This window comes from Cygnus olor, chromosome Z, assembly GCF_009769625.2.
Source record: "Cygnus olor isolate bCygOlo1 chromosome Z, bCygOlo1.pri.v2, whole genome shotgun sequence".
NCBI lineage: Eukaryota > Metazoa > Chordata > Aves > Anseriformes > Anatidae > Cygnus > Cygnus olor.
In genome coordinates, this window is record NC_049198.1 from 3,581,296 (window position 1) to 3,603,961 (window position 22,666).

The following is a 22,666-nucleotide window of genomic DNA, read 5'->3' on the forward strand; positions in this document are numbered from 1 at the left end:
AAAGCCCGTTGCTTGGGTTATTAATATTCATTAACTTCCCAAGTACAAGCTGCTTGTCACTGCGGCTTTATGCTGCTGAAGCACGGCAGTTTCTTGTTCCTTTTAATATGACTTCTGGATTTTGCTGTGTTTAATCATCTGCAGCAATGCTTAGGACGGGTTGCCCAGGGAGGTGGTGGCATTACCGTCCCTGGGGGTGTTCAAGGAAAGGTTGGACGTGGTGTTTAGAGACATGGTTCAGTGGGTGACATTGGTGGTAGGGCGATGGTTGGACCAGATGATCCTGGAGGGCTTTTCCAACCTTAATGATTCTAGGATTAGCAGACAGGTGAAATCGAGGCCGGTCAGGGAGGGCAGGTGCGAGAGGCTGTGTCTTGAGAGCAAGGGCGGGTTTTGCCTTGACGTTATTCACAGTGGAAAGTATGAGCTCCAAATGATGGAGGTACTGGCCAACGATCACACCACAGGCTGGAGGCAGAACTGGGAATTAAATTCTACATCTCTTGACCTGGGCCAGTGTACTTCATTTTGTCTTCTGCTTGCACCTGTGAAGTACTAACTGCACACTTCCCCCCCCCACCCCCCAGAAAAAAAAAAAAGGAACAGCTCCCTGTCCTACAGGCGTTTGGCTTTAAATGAGATACAGACTGCAGGAGAAAGATGCAAAGGAAGTTTCAGTGGCTGTTACAAAATCACTGGCAGATGGGAGCGGAAAGAAACCCTTGGGACAGGCGGATGCTTTTGTCTCTGGCTGAGCTCTGGCAGGCCCGCAGGGAGTGTGCTGGGATGTGGAGCACCTTTGGGATGTGGAGCACCTTCAAACCATGGAGCTCCTTTTCTGTCACCCAGAGTGGATCTGCTCAATGCCCGGGGACTAAGATGGCAGGAGAGAACACCTCTGGGAGTGGGAAACAGAGATGAGGAGCGTACTGAGGGCTGTAACGCAACTAACGCGGGTGTGCACAGGTCTTTCACCAGTCTTCCACTTGGTTCAGTCAACAGGGGCTGGTCAATAAGAGTGAAATGAAGCTTCTGCTTGACCCCTCCAAATGAGGACTTTGCAGCCACCCCCAAGGGCAGCAGCTGGAAACATCCTTTAGTTTTTGCTGTTGCCTTTGTGTTTTAGTAACCGATGTTTGAGTTGGTGGAGTTGAGCAACCACATAAGAGGTATTACCAAAAAGCTGGAGCTCTTAAAGAGTTGGAGCTCTTAAAATAAGTTTGGCCTCCTTAGTACTGCCTGGATATATCTTCACCAGAAATTATTTTCAGACACCTCTGAAAACCACTTGCCAGCATGAACGTCTTACAGTCTCCCTTATCTCTTACTTGTACAGGGATTTAATTGAGGATTTTTAAAATGTCTGTCATGTTTTACTCTTGGAGGCGATATGGAATGTGATCCAAGGCTTGCATCTACTTGGGCCAGCATTGCATTTCCCCCAAAGCTCTGGTCTCAGCTTCTGAGAGGATGCTTAGAGTTCGAGAAGGAAAAGGTCTGTTAAACGTCAGCATGTAGAGCTACCTGAAACTTACCATGGCAAAGAGGACATTGATAATTAGGTCTGTCCAGTGTTAGAAATGACACTTCATCCTGAAACCCCAAAGCGGGCTGGCTGGCAAGGTTATTTTCTTACCATAGCTTTTGTTGCATGTGTATTACAGGAGCAGCACAGCCTTTGAGAGGAGCAAAACAGATGTGTTCCGAGTGAAAACCCACAATGTTGGACAAATAAAGAAAATAAGGTAACCGCATAACACTGCCACCAGACAACGTGCTCTGTGAAGTGCTAATCGAATGACAGGCTGCAGGGGTTTTAGTCTTGCCATGTTTTATTCATTATTTGTTAACACGCTCCCATCAAGGTGAAGTTAAGGGGTGGTAAAAGCTTGTTTACTGCCTAAGATTTGAACTGAAGCATGAAATCACCTACGGTATTGCTTATAACTATCCACGCTCCCCATCAGGAATTGTATTCCTGTCACACGCAATCACAGAGGAAAGGATTTAAGGCTGTTTCTATGTTCTGATGGAGTTAAATTGGGTTTGTTGTTCCATTCTGCTGAATTAGTGTAATGTGAATGATAATTATTATGTTTAACCACCATCTGACTGACCTATATAAAATTAAAAATTAGAAAGGAGCGCAAAGAAAGCTGGTAAGACTGGAAGAGGTGGATAAAACAAAGAAAAAAGATCCAGGGTAGGGGGTAGAGTCACATATATTTTTGAAATGCAGTAGAAGGTGAATAAATGCATATGCTGAATGAACACGCAGGTGTGCATATGTGTGCATTCCTTAGCAGATAGTAGCATACCTGACATCTTCACACGAATACATATAGAAGGTTGTTATTTGCAAAATATCCCATAGAAGCCCTTAATCGGGTGAAACACTTTGGATAGCCAGGTATAAGAAGGCATTTTGTGTACAGTTACCCTAGCCTTGTCTAGTACTAAATATTCCCCAAAATTATAGTGATAGTGTCTAACCTGAATCAAAATATAAAATCCAGGCCCTCACACACTGGTTGTTGTTCCTCCAGGATTGAGCACGATAACACCGGACTGAATGCAGGCTGGTTCCTGGACCGCGTGATTGTGACCGACATGAACAGACCTCACCTCCGGTTTTACTTCCCCTGCAACAACTGGCTGAGCAAGGAGGATGGGGATGGGCTCTATGTCAGAGACCTCATAGGCAGCCTGAATCCCATGGATGTGCCCAAAAGTAAGTGTTTTCCAAAGGGGTTGGCTTCCTGGTGCCTTGTCAGAAAGGACAAGGTTGCATTCAGATTACTTCAGCCATACAAAAAGTAATCGTGTGGTCTAAGCTAATTTAAGTTTTTGTTACAGTCAGTGGAGAGGGAAATAGGAAGACGCAAGATGCCTCCAGAGGGTAATTCCTTTTTCCAACATTACACCTGACATCTCAGGGTAGGATAAATCACTATTTGGAGAAGCTCCACTTGTTGGTTGAGTGCAGGAGAATACATGATGATTGCTTGAAATTAGATTAAATGTCTGCAGAGGGATGCATGACATCCCAACCCAGAAGATGTAGCTGGCATGGTGTGTGTTATCAGAAGAGGCACTGTGGTTACATCCTATGCGTGAGGTTCAGTGTTTCCAGGCTCTGGTGATGACCTGCCAGAAATTTCCACAGACAAGCCAACCCTCCGACTGCAATCCTACACCACTTTACTGAATGTGTATGATATCCACATTGAACTGGTGCCTATTTTTCAGAGTGGTTTTAAGCTAATGATGTTGAAACAGAGCCAGGACAGCTTGCAAACCAGACATGTACTCCCAAATTGATATCAGCATGTAGGCCGTGTGGTGATGTATAGCACATGTAACGTGAGTGGGGAGGCGAGTGAGACATGAAAGTGGAGCCAGCAAACCAGCCTCAGGTGGTCAGCAGTTTGTCTGCTAGCGTTAATGAGGAAACCAAGTTGTATTTCTCTGTTCACCTTGCCAGTCCACCACTTCTTTATGGGAGTTTAATTTTGGGCATGGAAAATGAAGTGCACCCACCATTAGTCATAAACCTAAAGTAAGGGAAAGGTGTAGTTTGGCAGAAAAGGGGAAAAACTTGTGTTTTTGTTAGTATCACGTCTTTTTGAGTTGCACTGCCATTGTTGATATGACCACTTAGCAGTGTTTTAGGGGGTAAAGCAGTTTATTGGAAGTCCTAATAGAGTGCTTTGAGTATTGATGGATGCTCTAGGAGGGCAAAGCATTGTTATTTTATTGATACCCTGTTGAAGTTAACAGTCCAACAATACACTGTGATGCTGTTTGTCCCAGAATTGTTGGATGATTTCCCCTTGCTAAGATGGGATCTCCTAAAACAGTTTCAGTGTGTTGAAGGTGTATGTATGAAAGACTGCATTATATTTATAATATACAAATAATGCACATTGACAAGAAATGTATGTGGAAGTATTTTACAGATGCAGACCTCTCCAGGGTGGATGCCATCAGGGGATGAGATAATGTCTGGAGATGCTCTGCCAAAATCCCCCACCCAGTGGCTGTGGGACTGAGAGCACCACAGTGCTTCACTGCTCTTTTATCCTCTCAGTTCGTGAAAAAGAAGAGCTTAGCATACTTGTGCTGGGTGGGGAAGGAGGGGTCTGGAGAAGGTAGTGGATGAGTCAAAGCAAGACACAATTAGAGAGGTTCCCTCGAGGAGGAAGTCAACTACTCAATCTTAATAGATCTTTAAATGACACAACAATTTCTCTGAACTTATTATTGCTCCTGCCTGGGAGAGCTGATTCAAACGAATGCCTGTGATTTCCTCCATCCTGTTCAACACCTGTCTCTCAGCAGGGAAAGATTGGTGGGCTAAACCCTCAGCTGGTAAAAATCAGTGCAGCTACAATGAAACTGATGGAGAGACTTTGCATTTCAGCAGCAGAAAAACTACTCCCAAGCACATGCTCTTCTGGAGGAGGGGTTTTGGGTTATAGATCAGCTGCTAACACTGTGCTTGGCTCTGGATGTCCAGGAAAAATACAAGTGAGATTGTCCCTGGCCTTAAGGGTGTGAAAGAGGAGATTCAAGCAGGCATTTGTCAGAAACACATCTGTTCTTGTCACCTTTATCAGATAGAAAATGCCACTTTTGAGTGCCACAGCCTGGGAGCTCTGCAGCTGCCCCCATAAATGCGGGGAGCTGGGCTGAGGCCAGAGGCACGGGTGAAGGGTTGGACGCCTTCCAGGTGGCAGGTCTGAATCTGTAAGAGGAGAGGGTTAGCTCAGCTATCTCAGGTTGCAGTTCCCCTTGAACCATAATTAATGAAGGATAAACATTCCCAGGTTGCTGAGGTGAACTGTCAGCTGCAAATGTAAATTCATCTGAATTCATTTGGCTCCCTCTGAATTCATAAAGGTCTGAAATGAGATTGTGATATGATTTTCTTCATACATCTAAGTAATTTACCCTATTTTGTTATTTTTATTTCAAGTGAATTGAACGGTTGTGTTTACTCTTTGAGTATTCATATTTTCTAGACTACGAGACAAATCAATAATTATGTGGTTTGGTGATTTTATGTGCCTGTAGAGAAAAATGGGTCGCTCCCTCTCAAGTCTGTGTTCCCATTAGCAGCTTTTACTGTTGTACTCTTCTTTCTAGTCATGTCTCTTCAGTCATTGCTTTCCTTTTTTCTTTATTTTTTCTTTGTAAACCGTCCGGGCACTGATGTTAAAGACCTTAGTCCTGTGTTTGCTTTCATGCTCCATTTGCTGCCACAGTCCATTATGTTTTGGAGGTAACCAAATGAGTTTCATCCATGTTCCTTCTCCTACAACATCTTCAGCTTTTGATCTTCTGCTGGAGAACTTTCACATCTTTGTTGTGAAGATTTACCTTTCCTTTCTCAAAGGTCACTGCTGGGACGTGCATGCTTTCTGTGATGTGTGTGGGATGTGGACTGGTGAAAAGTAGAGTGATTTATTTTGTCAAGTTTTTGTTTTGTTGAAGTTCTGCAGAGGCTTTGTATCTGAAAGGGATTGTTGGTTTTGGACCAAAGCCTAAAGCCATGGGGAGATTTGGTCTCTTTTTTGGTACAGAGCACAAATCAGTCAGGGAATCCCTGTAGGGCTGTGAGCTTTGAAGAGGTTAATTTAAAGTTAAAAAAAAATGGCATTATTAAAAAGGCAGAAAAAAATATGCACCCCCAAAATTGTCAACATGTAATTGAAAAAGTGGACCAAAAGGAAAAAAAAAAAAAGCAGAAGGCAGGAAGACAGTGATTGCAGACAGCTGAATGACTGCATTTGCTTAACTGGATAAAATGACCCCTGTTAGGTTCCCCATTGAATGCCACACATTTTTCAAGGAGAACAGGTTACATTTTAAGTGCTCCTGCCTGAATGATCCTCTGTTCCCTGTATTCACATCCATGGCATCATATGCCCATGGTGCTTTGATAGTGATGGTGTCACAGATTCTTATTTACCCAGCAGCTGCTATTGGCAGCCTGGATTAATTTACATTACAGGTATTAGTTACAAGGAAGGACTATTGTTCAGCCTTATGCTCTTTCACTTGTGTTTATGAAAACTTGGGTTTGTATGTCTGTGGCTAAGCCTTAATGCGTGGGACTGGCTCAAAACCAATTTAATCTGATGGGTTTTATTTGAGTGTTGCAGGTGTTGGATCACTCAAAGGGTGTCTGATGTCCTACCTAAGTGATGGGGGAGGAGAGCATTAATAATAGCTTGTAGCTGCACTAATAAGAACTACTGACCCAATGGAGATGCAAAAGCAAAGAAAATTTTTGTGCCTATTCCCAGCCTGTTGTCTGTTACCTGCAGAGCAGACATGAATCACTTGTGCTGTTCCTTGGAAGGACAATTATGTCCCACACCCCATGGTGATGCTCTTTTGGTTGGGCCTCACCACCCTTTCCCTGGTGTTTTGCAGCCCCAGGATTGCTCTGCAGCTCCAGTCTGAGCCTGGGACTTGGCATGAGTTATAACAATTGGTCTTCAGAGGGGCTGAAGGGTGTCTCAAGATATGTAATATTGGAATATTTCTACAAGGCTGTATTTTTTCATCATTCTTAAAAGAATCTGAGATTAAGTAGGGTCAGATGATGTGTTAGTTATACACGAGCCATCTTCTTTTTAGGGTAACAACAGTCCGTTTATCAAGAGAAAGCAGAAACATTCATTTGCAAAGGGTCTTTTTCTCATCTGGCCCTTAAAACCACGCAAAATAGCACAAATACCTGAAAAGTGATTCAGACTTCCATGCAACTGTAATTTATACTGACCTGTCAAATTTTGGTGAAGTCTTGCCAACCTGCCTGTTGCAAATGAGTTTCAGAGCCAAGGACTGCTTTCCAGTTGGCTCCTTGGCCATCAGTGCTCTAAATTTATTTAAGATTGGACATGACGGGCTATAAATGTCCATGGGATGGCAGCTCATGTGAAACTATTTCAGGACATTTTATTCACAGTAGGACAGAACTGCATGCGTGTGACCTCAAACTGTAAAACTGTTCGATTCCCTTAGCTGGTAATAGCACTTTTTTTTTCTGTGTAAAGTTTAATCTTATTTAGTCTAGTAATAAATGAGGGTACTTACAACTGATGTGTTATGCAGCACAGTTCTGAGGAGCAGGGCAGTCACAGTGCATTGTATACCCACACCTTGAGAATGGGAGCGTCCAACGGGTTTGTGTTACGTTTGATTTTCCCATACTTAAAAGTGCCAGGCATTGGTCACTTACTGTTTTTAATTATTATTAATATCGTGTCCAAAAAAAATGGCTTGCAAGTCCAGATTAGATGTAGCTGTGCTGTATCTAGGCTTTAATCTACATGGTTTTATGCAGGCAGATACGAGGTTTATTTCTCTCTGTGACAAGAATGAGTGTTGAACTGGAAGTTTGGTGGTTGTGTCAGTTCTGGCCTGATTTTGGGTTGCTATATGGTGCCTCTGAGATTTTGCACCCTGAGTAGATGCATCCTAAGAGGTAATGCCTGGGAGGTCATGTTGGAGGGACCAACTGGAGTCCTGTGAAGGCAGACCGGTCGTGCAACGTGCCCATGTGTTTGTGCATGCAGAGGGTGGCCTTGCCTTTACAGAATGAGAACAATATTTATTATACTTACAAATGAGAGAAGTTCAGCTGATCAAGTTGCAGGTCAGCCCCAATCCATTAGTCTTTCATGAGTTTCCTTGACCCACCAGTCTGTCCTCATCTGGGGCAGAGTTAATGAGATCACCCGAGGAGGCTTGGACAGCTTGTGTTCATGGCAGGTCAGAGGAGAAGACCACGGGCACAAAGAAGCACAGAACAGTTCCCTTCAAACAAAAATAAGACAGTCTGTGCACACAAAGCAGCAGCCTGCACTAGACTTCTCTGTCTGGTGTGCCTTTGAGAGCATCGGTGTGAGCACAGGAAGAGTTAACAGGTCCAAGAAATTCTCTGAGGTTTTTAGATCCACGAGGACCTAAAACTCATATGTTTGAGCTGGGAATGTGAGCTGTTTTAATTCCTTCTTCTGCAAAGGAGGCTTGTGTTAAGACTTCACCGTTCATTGTTCAGTTTTAATGTTGTCTGACTTGAAGACTTATGAGGGACGGACCTGGCTGTAGCTTGAGGAGACACTTGGGGCAGCAGGTATTGATGCTTACGCTTGGCTTTGAGTCAGTAGCTCAATCCTTTTTGTCCTAGTGCGAACCATGTGTGCCTAAGGGCTGGACTGGATGTGAACTGATGATGTGGCCAATATTTCTCCATAACGTACTACTAATAGAAACTCTGATAAAGAGAGGGGGTTTGGATATGAGGCAGCAGTAGGTGATGTCCTATGGGCTTTGTACCCTCATTTTACACCAGGCCTGGAGAGTGGGACTGGTCCCCCTCCTGTTTCCCCTTGGTCATGGTTCAAAATGTCATGTTTTGGAAATTTCATGATCAGAAAAAATAAAACGGTTATTTCTGAGAATGTGAAAGGGGGAAATTAAATATTAATAGGTGTTACCAGCTCATTGAAACTTATCTTTATTTGTGCTGAGAACTGGAAGTGTATAATCAGCACATGAAAATGCAGCTAAATATATTTATGAAATAAATATGAATTGTTTACTTTTGAATAATGACAGATATTCACTGTATTAAGGATGAAGCCTTGCTGCATGCTGAGATATTCAACAAACGTTTGTAGAGTGAGTAATCCCTTTTACTACCCAACTGATATCACTGGGGAAAAAAATAAAAAAGAAAAACCTGTCAAGTTGTTACCTGGCAGACTGAGCATTCAACAATTGTTGTTGTTTTTGTTCTTTCCTCCTTCTCTCCCCCCAAAATAAACCAGTTGATCTAATAAGGATTTTACTCTCCTTATGGACTCTGTCCTTTGTATACCTTTCAATCACCACTCCTTAAACAAGTCAGCTGTGAGCATTTTATTTGTCATGTCTGTTTTGCTTCTTGTTTTGTCTCTAAAACAGGACAAGTGGAAATGTTAGGAGAAAAAAATGTTTAAAAAATGAATCGAATTAAAATGTTAGAAGAAAAAAAAGAAGAAACACTAGTGACTTTTAAACCACAAGGAAGATGAGATACACAGAGCTCAGAAATAGGATGTAAATAGAGATTTGTAATTCACATAAAAGATCTCATGCTTCAAGGGAAAAAAGTTTGGAGAGAAATGAGACATCTCTATGTATAGCTGGTATATATAGATCTATGTGTATCCAACACAGAACAGCGCAGCACAGCTGTGAAGGTGGGCATAATTTTCATTAATTATGTCTAGATATTGTAATTATTTAAACTGGTATTGTGAAAAAAAAAAATTTTGATTTATACAAATAAGGTTGAAGTACAATGATAACAATATGATTGTAAACAGTCCTCTAAAATTATGTCACTCTTCATTCTGAGCAAAAATATTTTACCCAGGAGGTTCTTTTCAGTGATTTCCCCGAACCTGAATGTAACAGATCCAGAGAAAGCTGGAAGTGGATGTTTCTTTTTTTTTTTTTTTAAAGTCTGTTTTTTTTTTTTTTTTTTTTTAATGGGCTCCCACCCTCGGGCTGAGCTAATGAAAAATAATGAGAAATCTTGGAGAATTAGATGAACAAGGGCTTCCGTGCCGCGGTAACAAGACGGGTTGCCCCGTGCTAAGCTCCATGCCTCTGCAACTAAACTACTGTCTCTTGAGCAAGGTCATTTAAAGCTCACTTCAAAATATCATCATCACTTTGAAGTCACAGTAGGAACATCAGTTTAACATATCCTACAACCAAAGGCTCCTGCATGTGGTAGATTGCCTCTCACAGGCTTTGCAGAAGGATGATCCAGGCTGAATCCTAATATATTAACTGTTTTGATGCATGCTTTGATTTCCTGTAAGATCCATGCATAATGGGGCTGAACCTTGTGGTCTCTGGGCTGGATGGGGAGACCAAGCAGCTGAGTTCATTACAGGAGATGCACAAGGCAGTGATTGAGGATAATGTAATATTCAGCCGAGCAAACATACTCATTTCCTTTTCCTTTGTGTTATGACTCCTTGGGTAGCAGCAATAATCTCTCCTTCTTCAGAGCACGGTTTCAGAGAGCTCTTCTGAGACTATCAAAATGTTAACACAGGGTTGCACCGACCTCACAACCTTGTCGCTGCCCTTATCGATGTGCACCCCAAAGCTGTGCAAAGGCTCCTCAGCATCTCTCCCCGCTAACACCGTGAACAGAACAGGACAGAAAAGAGATAAATTCAAATGCTTGCTCTGAATCTAGTGTCTTGGGTAGCCACAGGCTTCGTGCCTAACCATAGGCTGTCTGAACTTTAAGGTTGCTCTGACCAGCTGTCACCAAGGAATATGCTGTCAGAAGCGGTAGAAAGGAGCTCCCATTTTGACAAGTCATCAAGAAGAGATTTTGCCAGAGTGTTTTGGGTGGGCTGGAATGACTGACTCAATCTGACAGCGAAGAATTGAGGCATATGGAGGTTCAACCACCTTCCTTAGCTCATGCAAAAAGACTGTGGTGGGCTCAGGTTGAGCCCCTGCCTCCCCCTCCAGCAGCAATTCTTTTTGCTTTTCATACTAGCCATGCATGTATTTCTTTGGCAGCAGCAATTCAGGGACATCAGCGCTGCCTCTTCCCTACCCATTCCCCTCCCCTCTTTGCTCTGAAATCTGCCTGCTTGGCGCTGAGCAGTGCAGGGTGGATCTTAGACACTGCCACCCTTGGGAGCACTGTGAAAACAGAAGGATAATTACTAAAAGTTGCCTTATGAGAAGAATCTATCGCTGCCTATGACTCAGTTCCCAGCTTTTAACCCAGTGTGTTTCACTTCTGAAGGCTCTGACGTTTCCTGGTTGTTGGATGCTGTGCTGCTAACCTGCTCCACGGCAGGTCATACACCAGGGAGGGAGGCATGGATGTCTAGCGGAGGATTCACTGTGCCCCACAGGAGGTGATAACTCTCGGTAATGAAGCACGATCGAGTTTGTTTCCCTGCCTAAATCTGGTTCTCCTGCTGCTACGAATTCTGCAGTTTGTGCATTAACGCCTTATCTAGTGCCCCAAATATTTTTAGCCACAAGATTTCCTTAGGCAACTCCCTCCTGCGGTGCTTCAGGTGACCACAACATCGTATTGCTAAATAAACAGCACTAACAGCTGAACCTCACATGGCTGAGCAGCCAGTTGCAGCTTGCAGGTGGAAGGATCTGGCTGGGATGCCTCCCTGCATTTCTCACAGTCAGAGGCAGGGGTGAGGACACGAGGGCTCTTTGGGGTGGTGGGGCTGGGTAAAAAGGTCCTGGGCAAGGTGTTGGGTTAGCGCTGCACCCTGTCTCCTTGGGGTGGAGGTGGCAATGGGACAAGCCTGTAGGAGGTGTACCAGGAGGGCGCACCCCTTCCTCCCCCAGGAGCAGCACCAGGAGTGCAGCACTGCACCACTGCTCTCCCCAAAGTTAAAACCCTTAGCTCTCACTGGGAAGAGCCCGGGTCTAGACCATGGTGCAATGTTCATCCCCCCTCTTAGCTGTTAGAAGCTGTGTCTGAGTTGGTTAGTAACAGATAAACTGCTTGTTCACACCTCTGCTAAATTAATGCCGCGAGGTCATATCAGTTAGTGCCACCCCCCTGCTTCCCTGAGGGGACATCCTGGAATTGTTTCCAAATGCTTTCTCAGGGCAGCTTTGTGTGTGTCAGCGTGTCGGATGAGAGGTGTCAGGGCAGCTGGATCGTCCATAACTGAGCAGACACCCCAAGGCAGAGAAAAGGAAGGTGCTGTAACCATACAGGGCAATTGCAATTGTGTGTTGCGATGGGAAGAGGAAAGGCAGCAGAAAATAGTTAATGCTCTTCCTGCTAAATTTTTGTTAGCTGTTTTTCTCCTGGTTTGTGCCTCTGAAGCTGCTAATTTCAGTTCCAGGAAAGCTCTCCTCTCCGTGCCTGTGCTGCAACGAGCCTGCACTGCTAGATGGAGTCACAGCTTTTACCAGCCTTACATTAGCATTTTGCATGTTCCTGGTGCTAGGAGCAGCATTCAGGAAAAAAAAAAATCCAGGCAACATCTTGATCTCTGTTTTGTAGATGAACTTGGAGCCATGTATTGAGATTTAAAAAAGCCAAGTGGGTATTTTTGAAAAGATGATGTTACTTTTTTAAATAATTCATGATTAAGGGCTTGCAGAGTAGGGAACGACATCCACCCATGCCTGTAATGGAGGGTGCTTGACTTCAGCCAGATCTCTGCCTGGGTACAATGACAGCCTTTTTCTGCATGCTCCCAGCAGCTGAATCCTCCCTGCCTTTTTGAGATGTAGCATCTCTTTCTGTTTAAATTTGCATCTCTACCATGTAATTCTGCAAGATGAGCTGATGTACGAAGGAGAGAAGGACCCCTGAGCAGCATGAAGTGCTGCTCCCTCTGTTGTAACTGAGTCCTGGATTGCAGAGAGGGAGAGGGTGGTGGCAAAAATCCAGCATAGCTCAGCTTGATCCTACTTGTTCTCTGAATGTGATGGAATTAAACCTGGTCCTGTATGCAGAGCTGAGCAGGACAGGTATGGAGCATGGAGGAGAGGCATCCAAGCGTATGCCGTGCTTATATGTAAGGGGGCAGAGTGAAACGCTTGCAGTTGTCATGACATTGCATGTCTTAGATTTGAAATAGAGCAATGTTGAAAACCTTTTCAAGGCATCGGAAGGGGCCAAGATTTTTGCCAGGGTTTTGCTTGCCGATCAGCTCTGTTTCTGCAGAAGCTGTTCAAGGTGCCCTTCCTATCCTGTTTCTGGGCACTGCTGGTGATTGCTCTTTGTTGGCTTGCTCTCTACCTGTCCCCCTTGCTGCATGTGTTCAGGCATCCTTCCAGACTATTCTTTGGAGGCTTTAAGCCTGACCCTACTAGAGTAATCTAACCTTGGCCACTGACGCTTGCCCTTCTGTGGATCATTTTATCCTACCGGGCTCTTCTGACCCCTGGAAAACAGAGTGGAAAATTAATCACTGACATCAGAATAAATAATGTAGAGAAGGTGCACAGAGCAAAGCTTCTTGAAAAATGTGGTCTGTGATTGAAGATCCCGATGTACAGTGGGTCACTTTTAGTTGGAGCAGTTCAGTAACCACATGGGGGCTGTAAATTGCAGCGTCTCTATCCTTGGCTAATGCAAACGAAATCTGTTGGTGTCGGTGTATCTCCAGCAGGTTGTGAGAGCTCTTCGAACTGAAGAAAAAGAGTTAAAGAGAAATATTATCGCATTGCTCCCTTGAAAGAGGAGGTTCTGCCCTCCTCTTTCTTGTTATTTAGTATTTATTGCACTTTTATCATTATCATTTTATTTGTAATGGCATGTTTTGCGATGGGGCACCAAGAATGTCAGCTTGATTTTTAGCCTTTTCGGAGCACATTCATTAAACCATGACAGGTGATTTTCTCTTCTCTTTGGGCTCTGCCCTTGTTCTCCTCACCCCGGGAGCTGAGCACATCTTTATAATTCAAGGAATGGTCCAACAACCTCTCTTCATACGTTTGCTCTCACTTCCTCTGCCTCAGGGGGAGCATGTGCACCAAAGTGCCTGCTGTCTTTTAGAATAATTTTACTATACACTGATCAAGGTGGAGGAGGCAGGTGACCTGCTCTGAGAGTGGCAGCTCAGGGTTTGTGATGGCCTGTAGCTTCTGAGGGAATTAATTGGTTTCTGGTGCTGACTGGGAAGCCAAGACAAGATTCTCCACTAACTTTTCACCTGGCAAAGAGAAAAAATTCCTTACCTTGGATCACGGTGCAAAAAGCTTTATTTTTTCAGGGGAGATGTGTGTGACGTGGTTTGTGCCCTTGTCCCTTTTGCATGTGCAGAGTGCCCAGGAGTCAGACAGGAGGAGGTGGTGGAGCACAGAGCCTGCAGATTCAGCTAGCCAGGACTCACTAACAAAGGCTGTCACAGATGCTTTGCTGAGGGCATAGATCAGGTCACGTACTGTAGATTTTTATTTTATTTTTCTTAACTGGACAGAGTAGCAGCGTGGTCCCCTTCAGGTTTTGGGGCTCCTAAAGTGTGACTGACCTTTCCTCAAAATACTTGGTGTCACCAGCCAGGCTTAATACAAGCTGAGCTGCAAAAATAGCTCTAGGAGAGCATTTGGACCACAGGGGTCAGGTCTGAGCTGGAGCAGATGGCTGGCTCTGTAACTCATTGATGTTTTGAAAAAACAATGACTGTGTGTAGGTCTGAGGTCACTTAATGGCCATGTATCAACATCAAAATTTGCACCTTCCTCTCACCTATTTCAGCCTTTGGTGGGAAAAAAAAAAAAAAAAAAGGCTCCCACCATGTCAGGGCTTGAAATTGAGTGATCTCTGCCTCTCTCTGTCCACTGACAATGTCATAGACAGGGCCTCTGTGGATTTTATTTCTCTTTTGGAGAAGAGAAAAAAAGGTTTGAGGATCAGTGTAAAAGGATCCAGGAGCAGTGGTTCAGATGTGCTTTCAAGATAGCACAGCACAGCCTGAGTTGATTTGTACTATTAAGTTTTTTAACCATTGAGCTATTAATGAGTTGGGATTTCTGCCTCTCTCCTTGCAGTCAACAAATACGTGGTCCGAGTGTTCACGGGTGAAGTCAGCGGCAGTGGAACAGATGCGGATGTCTTCATTAATATCTTCGGTGAGAAAGGAGACACAGGTATTCAAATGTAAATCGTTTCCTAAAATACTCTTTCCTGCTCTGCAGGCCTGCAATCTGAACAACGCACAGCAGCAATCTGGCAAATGCAGAATAATTTGGCTGAGTGAAAGGCACAACAAATGCTGTTGTTAGTGCTGGGGTTTCTCACATCCACAGCTCCTGGAAGCTGGGTCTGCAGGGCAGCAGTTGTTGTGGGGCTGTGAGCATGGCTGTGGTCACCCACCACCAAAAATCCCAAACCCTGAGAAAATGCACCACCAGCAGAAACCAGTGTGATAGGCACCAGTTCACCGAGGGTCCCAAAACCAATGTGTTATCTACAGTGCATGCAATGTGTGCTGAATGTCATGGAATTACAGAGTGGCTGAGGACAGAAGGGACCTCTGGAGGTCATTTGGTCTAAGACCCTTGTGCAAGCAGCACCACCCAGAGATGGGTGTCCAGCACCACGTCCAGGCAGGTTTTGGAGATCTCCAAGGAGGAAAACTCCACCACCACTCTGGTCAAATGTTCCATCCTTTCTCTGACCCTGGAAGGATAACGTTCTCCTTTCAGTGTGGCACAGGTTGTGTCTGAGCCTGTCGGGTCATTCAGAAAAATAATTTGTCCACATTTTTTATTAGCTTGCTTTAAATTGATGGTGGTATCTACTCCTTAATGCAGAATGTATTGCAACAGTGGTCCAAAAACTCAAATTTAATCTAAAAAATATATTTTAATCTGAATACTAATAAGATGTGCCCAGACCAAAGTCTCTGGCTCACACCATGGTGAAGAGCAGGTTGAAATTCCTGGAGACTCAGCTAGCAAATATCCTCTCTCTTCTGTACTGCACATATCTTGTCAAAGTCAAGAAATAATGATATGATGCCTGCCAAGTGTCCTTGAGCAGATTATGAAACCTAGTGGAGAGGTCTCATTCTTGATTAATTCTCCAGACTTTTACAAGGGGATTCATCTGATCTCTCCAAAGACTTTTGAAAGTGGGTGTCCAAATCTCAGCCCGTTGTCCAGGCACCCTGTCAAATGCACACAGAGGAATAACACCTCTAGAAAATGATTCATCCCCTTCAAAGGCAAGTGGGATGCATCGCCCCTGATGCCTTTCCTGCACAGATTTGGCCGGGTGCCTCGGGCAGACTCTGTCCTACCCTCATGCCACCAGCAGAGAAACAGCGCTGGTTGCAACCCGGGTCAGTGCTTTAATTCTTTTCATAATGATAAGCGCCTGCAAGATCTGGAAAAGCCAATGCCCCTGGTCAGGACTTAATTTGAAAATAAGTCCTTCCTGTGTGATGCGGTGAAGAATCCTGTGTCCTGAAATGTCAAAATCTGCTGCATGTGACCAAGCCTCTTTTAAACAGTTTGGAGATTTTACAAGACATTAAAAATATAAAAGGAAAATGTGGTGGTAGGGGAAAAAAAAAAAAAGGAAAGAAAAAAAAGATGCAAGAGCCATCTGGATATACATTTCTGAAAACTCTGAAAGCTGTAAATAACTGTGACATTAGAGTGAAAATCCTTGCCTTTTCTGTGCTCAAGGAAAGGTGCCTTTTTATTAGAATATAAAGTCCTCTGCCTTTACCTTGGATCCTGAGAGAGATCTGGTACCTGGAGAATATTTTATTTAGTCAGCAGTGGCATTCCTAAATATTTCTTCAGTTAAAAAACATACTTGTGCCAACAGCTCCTCAGCTTTTGTATTTTTGTATTTTTCAGGTGTGAGGAAACTGGACAATGACAAAGACAACTTCGAAAAGGGAGCAGAGGACAAGTTCACACTTGATGCTCCAAATTTGGGAAGGTTAAGAAAAATTAATATAGGCCATAATAACAAGGGTGGCTCTGCTGGATGGTTTCTTGCAAAGGTTAGTTACTCTTTAAATATTTAAAATAAGCATGTCGTGGGATCAAAATATCTCAGTTTTTACCTTTTTAATGGCCCAATGCCCAGAAATGCAGGGATGTTTGGTGGCAGTGTGGTGCATCATTTAGCTGTGTGTGCCCACTGCTTCTGCAAATCAGGTGCAGAAGTTTTCTGCAGCAAGTATTTCAACTGTGATGGACCTTTGGGTCTGGGTAAATTGTCCAGCACCTCACAGGGCTTTGTGGCAGTGAGAAAATTCAGTTGTTAAGACAGGAATTTACCTGCTCTATTAATATTTCTCTTGTCTTTATCACTGCGGTTTCTGTGACAGATGAGGGGGAATTCTCCAAGCCAGTGCCTCCAAGCCACCCCCCCTCTTTATTGACTTAACTCATTACTCAGTAATGATACCCGAGCCCAAGAAATATATATTGAGTCTGTTCTCACTGGAAACTTGCAGAGACTTATAGGTTGGGAAAATTTAAGTGATTTGTCTCTGGCACGACTAAAATATAGACTTGCCACAAAGATTACTTCCTCTCCCACTTTCCTCCACATTTTAATCTCCTGCTCTAAAGAGTGAAGGTATTGCAGCTTTTAGTGAAATGGCTGAAAGAATATTTAAAAAGAAGAAATAAATGACTTTCTCCTCTAATCTCTTTTCTTATTTATTTTTTTTCCTCTGCTGGTATAGTTTAACACAGCTGGCTTTAGTCTAACCCCAAATTTGTAAAACCTAGATAGCAGGGTGGTTTGATGTATTACCAATGCAAATATTAGCACGTGCTTTTCCACCATCATGATATGCAGCACTAAAAGTTATTATGTTGACTGTCCATGAAAAATGCAGAAGATGAAAATCAGAGCTGTTGTGCTACCTGTAATAGGCAGAGGAGGGAAAATCAAGGAAAAGAAACTTCATTCTCGCAGTACAGGTGTGGTCTGCATGATATGATTTTTGATGCTGGTTATGTAGGTTGAGTGCCATCACCCTAAGCAGTGACTAGCTGCATCCAATGGTTTAATCCCATGTTCTGCAAGAGAACCTCTGAGATGTTTGTAATTAAGTAAAAGGCAGCTTTTGCTTTACAAATTCAGCTGGGAGTTTGGAGGAAGAAGCTAAACCATAGCCCCATTATTTTCTACTGTTGGTTGACGTTTTTATTCTAATTTGCTCCAATATTGGGGACTCTAACATTGTCACTCCTGAATGAACTTGCTAAGCATCATTAGAAGTTCCTCTCATTTTTCTTGTGCTTTCAGTATAGCTTATACTCAGTGTTGTATTTCTAAATAAATGAATGAATAGAATTAATACTTTAACAGGAATCCCAAGAGGATGAGCTGGTAGAGGGCAATCTGAATGTTGATATTTCTCCTGAACCTCATATATTTTAGTCTCCAACACGCCAGCACAGCGCTGCTTCCTCATGCTGAAAATCCCAGCCCCAGGAGACACTACTGTCCGTGTCTATAGAGGTGCAACAAGAATCTGTGATGCTACAGGCTATAGTACAGTGTGGGATGAGTGACAGAATGGGAAACTGGTTCCCAAAGAATGGTCTCACAAGTCTATCAGGAAGGACAGATTCCAGATTCTCCTTTTTTGCTCTTAAGGGAGGGAAAAAAAAAAAAAGGAAAAAAAAAAGGGAGGGAAAAGTAGCAATGACTTTCTATCTTTAACAGTGATTTTCATTCTCTGAGACATAAGCCATGCAGGTAAAATAGAGATTTTGATTTCTTCTTTTCTGGCTGAAAATCTTCAGTACTCTTTGCTTTTCACGTGTGTTCAGAATACTGCAGTAACTCTATGGCAAGCTTCAGGAATGGTGGTAAGAAATGCCTTGCAGCAGGATGTGCAAGAAACTCCAAGTGGTTAACACTGCCTTAATCTAATATTAAGGAGGAAGATCGTTTCCTGCCTTGTTGCAGCAGAATATGTCTCTAGAGTACGGCTAAGAGCCAAATCGTTCCAAACGAGAAACTATTTCCACCCCAGGGTTTCAAGGCTGTCTTTGCAAGTGTTTCCATCCCGGAGTCACTGAGTGGGATAAGAAGGTATTACTAGGTCACACAAGCTGATCCAACGGTCTTGATTTGTCCTAAAATTCCTTGGTATTATTTCACAACAAGGCTCTGAAGCTGAGAGAGAACGGAGACAGCCTGTTCCCAAAGCAGAACAAAGAGCTGCCATTCAGCTGCTGGAGAAGAGTAGCCAGCAAAGGGGCTCTGGAGAGAAGGAAGACAGGACAGCCAGCTGGTCTTGCTAGCAGAGACATCTGGTCTCGTACACTGCGAGAGATGCAGATTGAGTTCACTGGAGGGAGAAAAAAAAAAAAAAAAGAAAAATGCCTGTTTTTTACTCACTGATTGTCTGAAATTCTATCTGTGCTAATTAGGGAGTGGCGAGGGATCTGCCTGAGTGTTGAATATATTAAATGTCAGGTGAGAGCGTGTACATTCAGCTCCTGCTCTTCTGTCACCTTTTTGTCTAACACCCTTGTTTTTATGTCTAACACCTTTGTATTTTCCACATGTATTTTGCAAAGTGCTGTTTCTTTCCTCTTAGGTGATCATTGAAGACATTGGCAATAAATGCGTGTACCAATTCCCAGTTGGGCGCTGGTTTGCTTTAGATGAAGATGATGGAAAAATCCAGAGGGACATCCTTGTAGGGGGCACTGAAGCCACAGGTAAAGGCATGTGCTGAATCTATGGTGGGAAATGCAAAGATACAAAGGTCTAATTGCTGCTTCTAGCCATGTTTTTGTTAGAAGATTGAATGCCTTGTGCTCAGGGACACCTACACTGGGCCAGATGTTGGTGACAGGCAGTTTTGTTGCAAAGGTCCCTGAACTGTCATTCCCCTTCCCCCCTCCACGTCTCACTGGGGAAGCTGTGCAGGACCTACATGCTGATCTGTCACCCCATACACCTGGATAAGGGAATGACGGGCAAAGGATGAAAGGTCCAGCATGTGTTTGTGCAGGCCACTCACCAGCCTCCAGAAGGCACACAGCTGCTAATCCCACAGTCACCAAGGTGCCCCACAGTAAGGCATGTTATACTTCAGCATAGGGAGCTGTGCATCCTTTTACAAAACAAGAAGGATGATGCTGATCCCCAAAACTGGCTTTTTGATTATTTAATCCGGTTAAATCAGAGAAAACAAAATGCTATGTCATTGTTAAAGGAAACCTGCCTATAAAGTCAATAAAATAAATTACCGTGATGCAGAAGATGTCTTGGATATTATATGGCCTGTTTTTATTCAGTAGTATAAAGGTAAACACTTCGGCTGTGGTGTTCCTTACTTCATTTTATGGTCTTACAACATCTGTGGTCTTTGTATTGCTCCCTGCATGTGCACAAAGAAAGTGATTTGGGTGCAGGATCCTGACTGCAGGATACATGCTGGGAAAAATGGAGAGAAGATGGGGGAAAGAAATCTTTCAACTAACATGCAATTAATTTACTAGAAGCTTCCTTTATTCTTTCACCATTCATAAATGTGTACTTTTCCTGCTCTCATGAGTCCTGTTGAAGATATTCCATATGTATGGGAAAAGAAGCCTGAATACAATTTTTAATGTAACCTTTAAAGAAAGAGATGGTTGTTTAGAAAAGAGTGAGTTCTGATGTTTTTGTGTAGTCCAAAGAACCTATTGAAATTCCTGGGTGATGTTAGCAAAGGAATGACTTATCTTGGACCTGAACTATTTTATACTTGGTCCCTTAAACACTGTTATACCTACACAGGTGTCTCCTTATTCACCACCGTGATACAGGTCTGAGATATGCCTGCCAAAGAGCTTTCTGAGAAATAAGGCTTGCAGGAAGAAATGGTATATTTCTTAGCCTAACAGTTACAATGGAAAAAACAAGCAAACTTCTGTGCAGATAGACTTCCTTTCAGAAATATTTTACTTTTTTCTAGCTGGGACAATACCTCTCCCAAGTCTTGCTTTGCTGAGATCTTTGCTGAGACCTCTCTCTCACATTTCCAGAGTTTTGTGATGCTACAAATCTCACCACCACTGTTTGAAGTAACAACTCTCCATCCTTTAAGCATCTTCTGACATATCTGGTGCTTGGGACCTCTCAAAATCAGGCAGCTTAACTGCCAATTCATTTTTTTTTCCTTTTTTTTTCACCTAATTGTCACCATATGGTGATTTTTTTTTTAAAAAAAAAAGTATTTTTCCATTGGGCCATGTGACAGGGAGTTTGTCAGCACAAACCTGTTTCTCTCAGACTCTCTGAAGGTAGCCATGCATTTCTCAGAGGTATGTGTGGAACAAAAACAAGTGAAGCGTTGCACTGCAAGTTGAAAGTTAAAAAGACCAGTGGGAAATCAGTACAGCCCAATGTAAATCCAATAAAAAAAAATCTTACATTCAGCTTTTCTTTTTCTTCCTAACTGAATTCCTGATTCCTTCAGGTATTGTGTACAACGTTGCTGTAGTGACAGGAGATATCAGAGGAGCTGGCACAAACTCCAAGATCCACGTAATCCTCCATGGCTCCAAAGGCTTAAAGAACAGTGGGAAGATTTTCTTGGAAGGAGGTGAATTTGAGCGTGCCAGGACAGATCTCTTTAATGTGGAGATAGCAGCTCTTCTCAGCCCTCTCAGCAGGGTCACCATTGGGCATGATAATTGTGGCGTCAGTTCTGGCTGGTATTGTGAGAAGGTGAGACTAAGATGTCTGTAGGCAGCTCTCAGGCTGTTTCCTATTCATTCATAACCTGACCCCAACAACCAAACAAGTTCATTAAAAAAAAAAAAAAGTCTGCCTTTATTTGGATGACAATATCCACAGTTTAGCAAGTCAATATTATACATAATGCATGGCAGTAGCTGATTGCCTCAAAGGCACATTAGATGTGTAAATCAATCACCTACTAATTGGACCGATTGTCTCTTTGCAGTCACGAAGACAGAAATTATTTTTTGCTTAGCACCAAAAGCACCTTCAGATGTTTGCCCAATAGGCCAGGCAAAAATGCAGTCTTGGATTGTGCTGAGCATTTCAAAGTTATCATCTAAATTCAGACTTTCCTGAAGCTTTTAGATGCTGCTTTGGAGCCCAGAAAAAAAAAAGTGGCTGGTCACAGCTGTTACTGGGAGGTAGTGGAGCACGATGGGACGTGGGGATGTGTACAACATCAGCTGTTTTGCCTCTTCTTGCATGACTCATTTTGGTGTAACTCTGGAGAGGTGTGAATAAGACAGAAAGGTCTTAGACATATTTCAGATCGGGAATTGTGCAACCGGTATAGTTAACATTGGTGGGAAAGGCCGAGAAAGCCTGGCTTTGAAAGCAGGACCAAGATCCCCAGCTCTGCATCAGTTACTTAAGATGTCAGTACCAGGGTCCTGTGGGCTGCCAGAGATTGAATATAAACTCACTTTTCCAGTCTCTTTCCCTAGGTGGTGGTTTACTGTCCATTCACTGGTATTGAGCAAACCTTCCCGTGTGGGAAATGGCTGGACGAAGATGAAGGAGATGGCCTCATAGAGAGGGAACTCTATGAAATGGTCTCCCTGCGCCAGAGAAGACTGAAAAGTAGGTACAAGTGCCCAGTATCTCCTGTGACACCCCCCCCACACACCAAGTGACAACACCTTGCATGCCACCCATTTACCATGACATGGGTAGACTTATGACAAAGTAGATGTATAAATGAACAGGGTCCTGTGAGACTTTTGGCTTCGAACATCCTGTCTGGGCACTTAAAAAACAAACAACAAAAAATAAAAATGAAACTTTAAAAATATTTTGAAGAACAGCACTCATTTCCTTACAAAAAGGAATTGGACCTGGCAGCCTTCCTAGGGTCACTGGGCTAGGGCTGCCGCAGCCGCCACCTCACCTTTGCAGACAAGCCAGGCTACGTGTCATACCGCTACAGAAGCAAAGCGTGGCTGCTCCAGATGAAACAAAACCTAAAAGGACAAAACTGGAGGAAAACAGGAAGCAAAACACAAACTGGGAATCATGCAACCAATCTAATTCATGGTGGTTTGTGCTTCCTGCTGAAATCAACATTTTACTCTTGGTTATTGAAGAAAAAAACATCTCTTAGCCCTGTCCAGCTGCCAAATGTGACGT

General features: G+C 43.4%; 1 protein-coding gene across 1 annotated transcript; it reads left to right on the forward strand.

Annotated features, from left to right (window-relative positions):
• Nucleotides 1-232: 232 nt before the first annotated feature.
• On the forward strand, nt 233-22,276 carry LOC121061747 (lipoxygenase homology domain-containing protein 1-like). Its single transcript, XM_040541064.1, has 8 exons — nt 233-240; nt 1,665-1,745; nt 2,547-2,731; nt 14,584-14,682; nt 16,405-16,553; nt 19,122-19,245; nt 20,994-21,244; nt 21,985-22,276. Exons 1-8 carry the CDS (start codon nt 233-235, stop codon nt 22,171-22,173), a joined length of 1,086 nt encoding a protein of 361 aa, XP_040396998.1. The 3' UTR covers nt 22,174-22,276.
• Nucleotides 22,277-22,666: the final 390 nt, after the last annotated feature.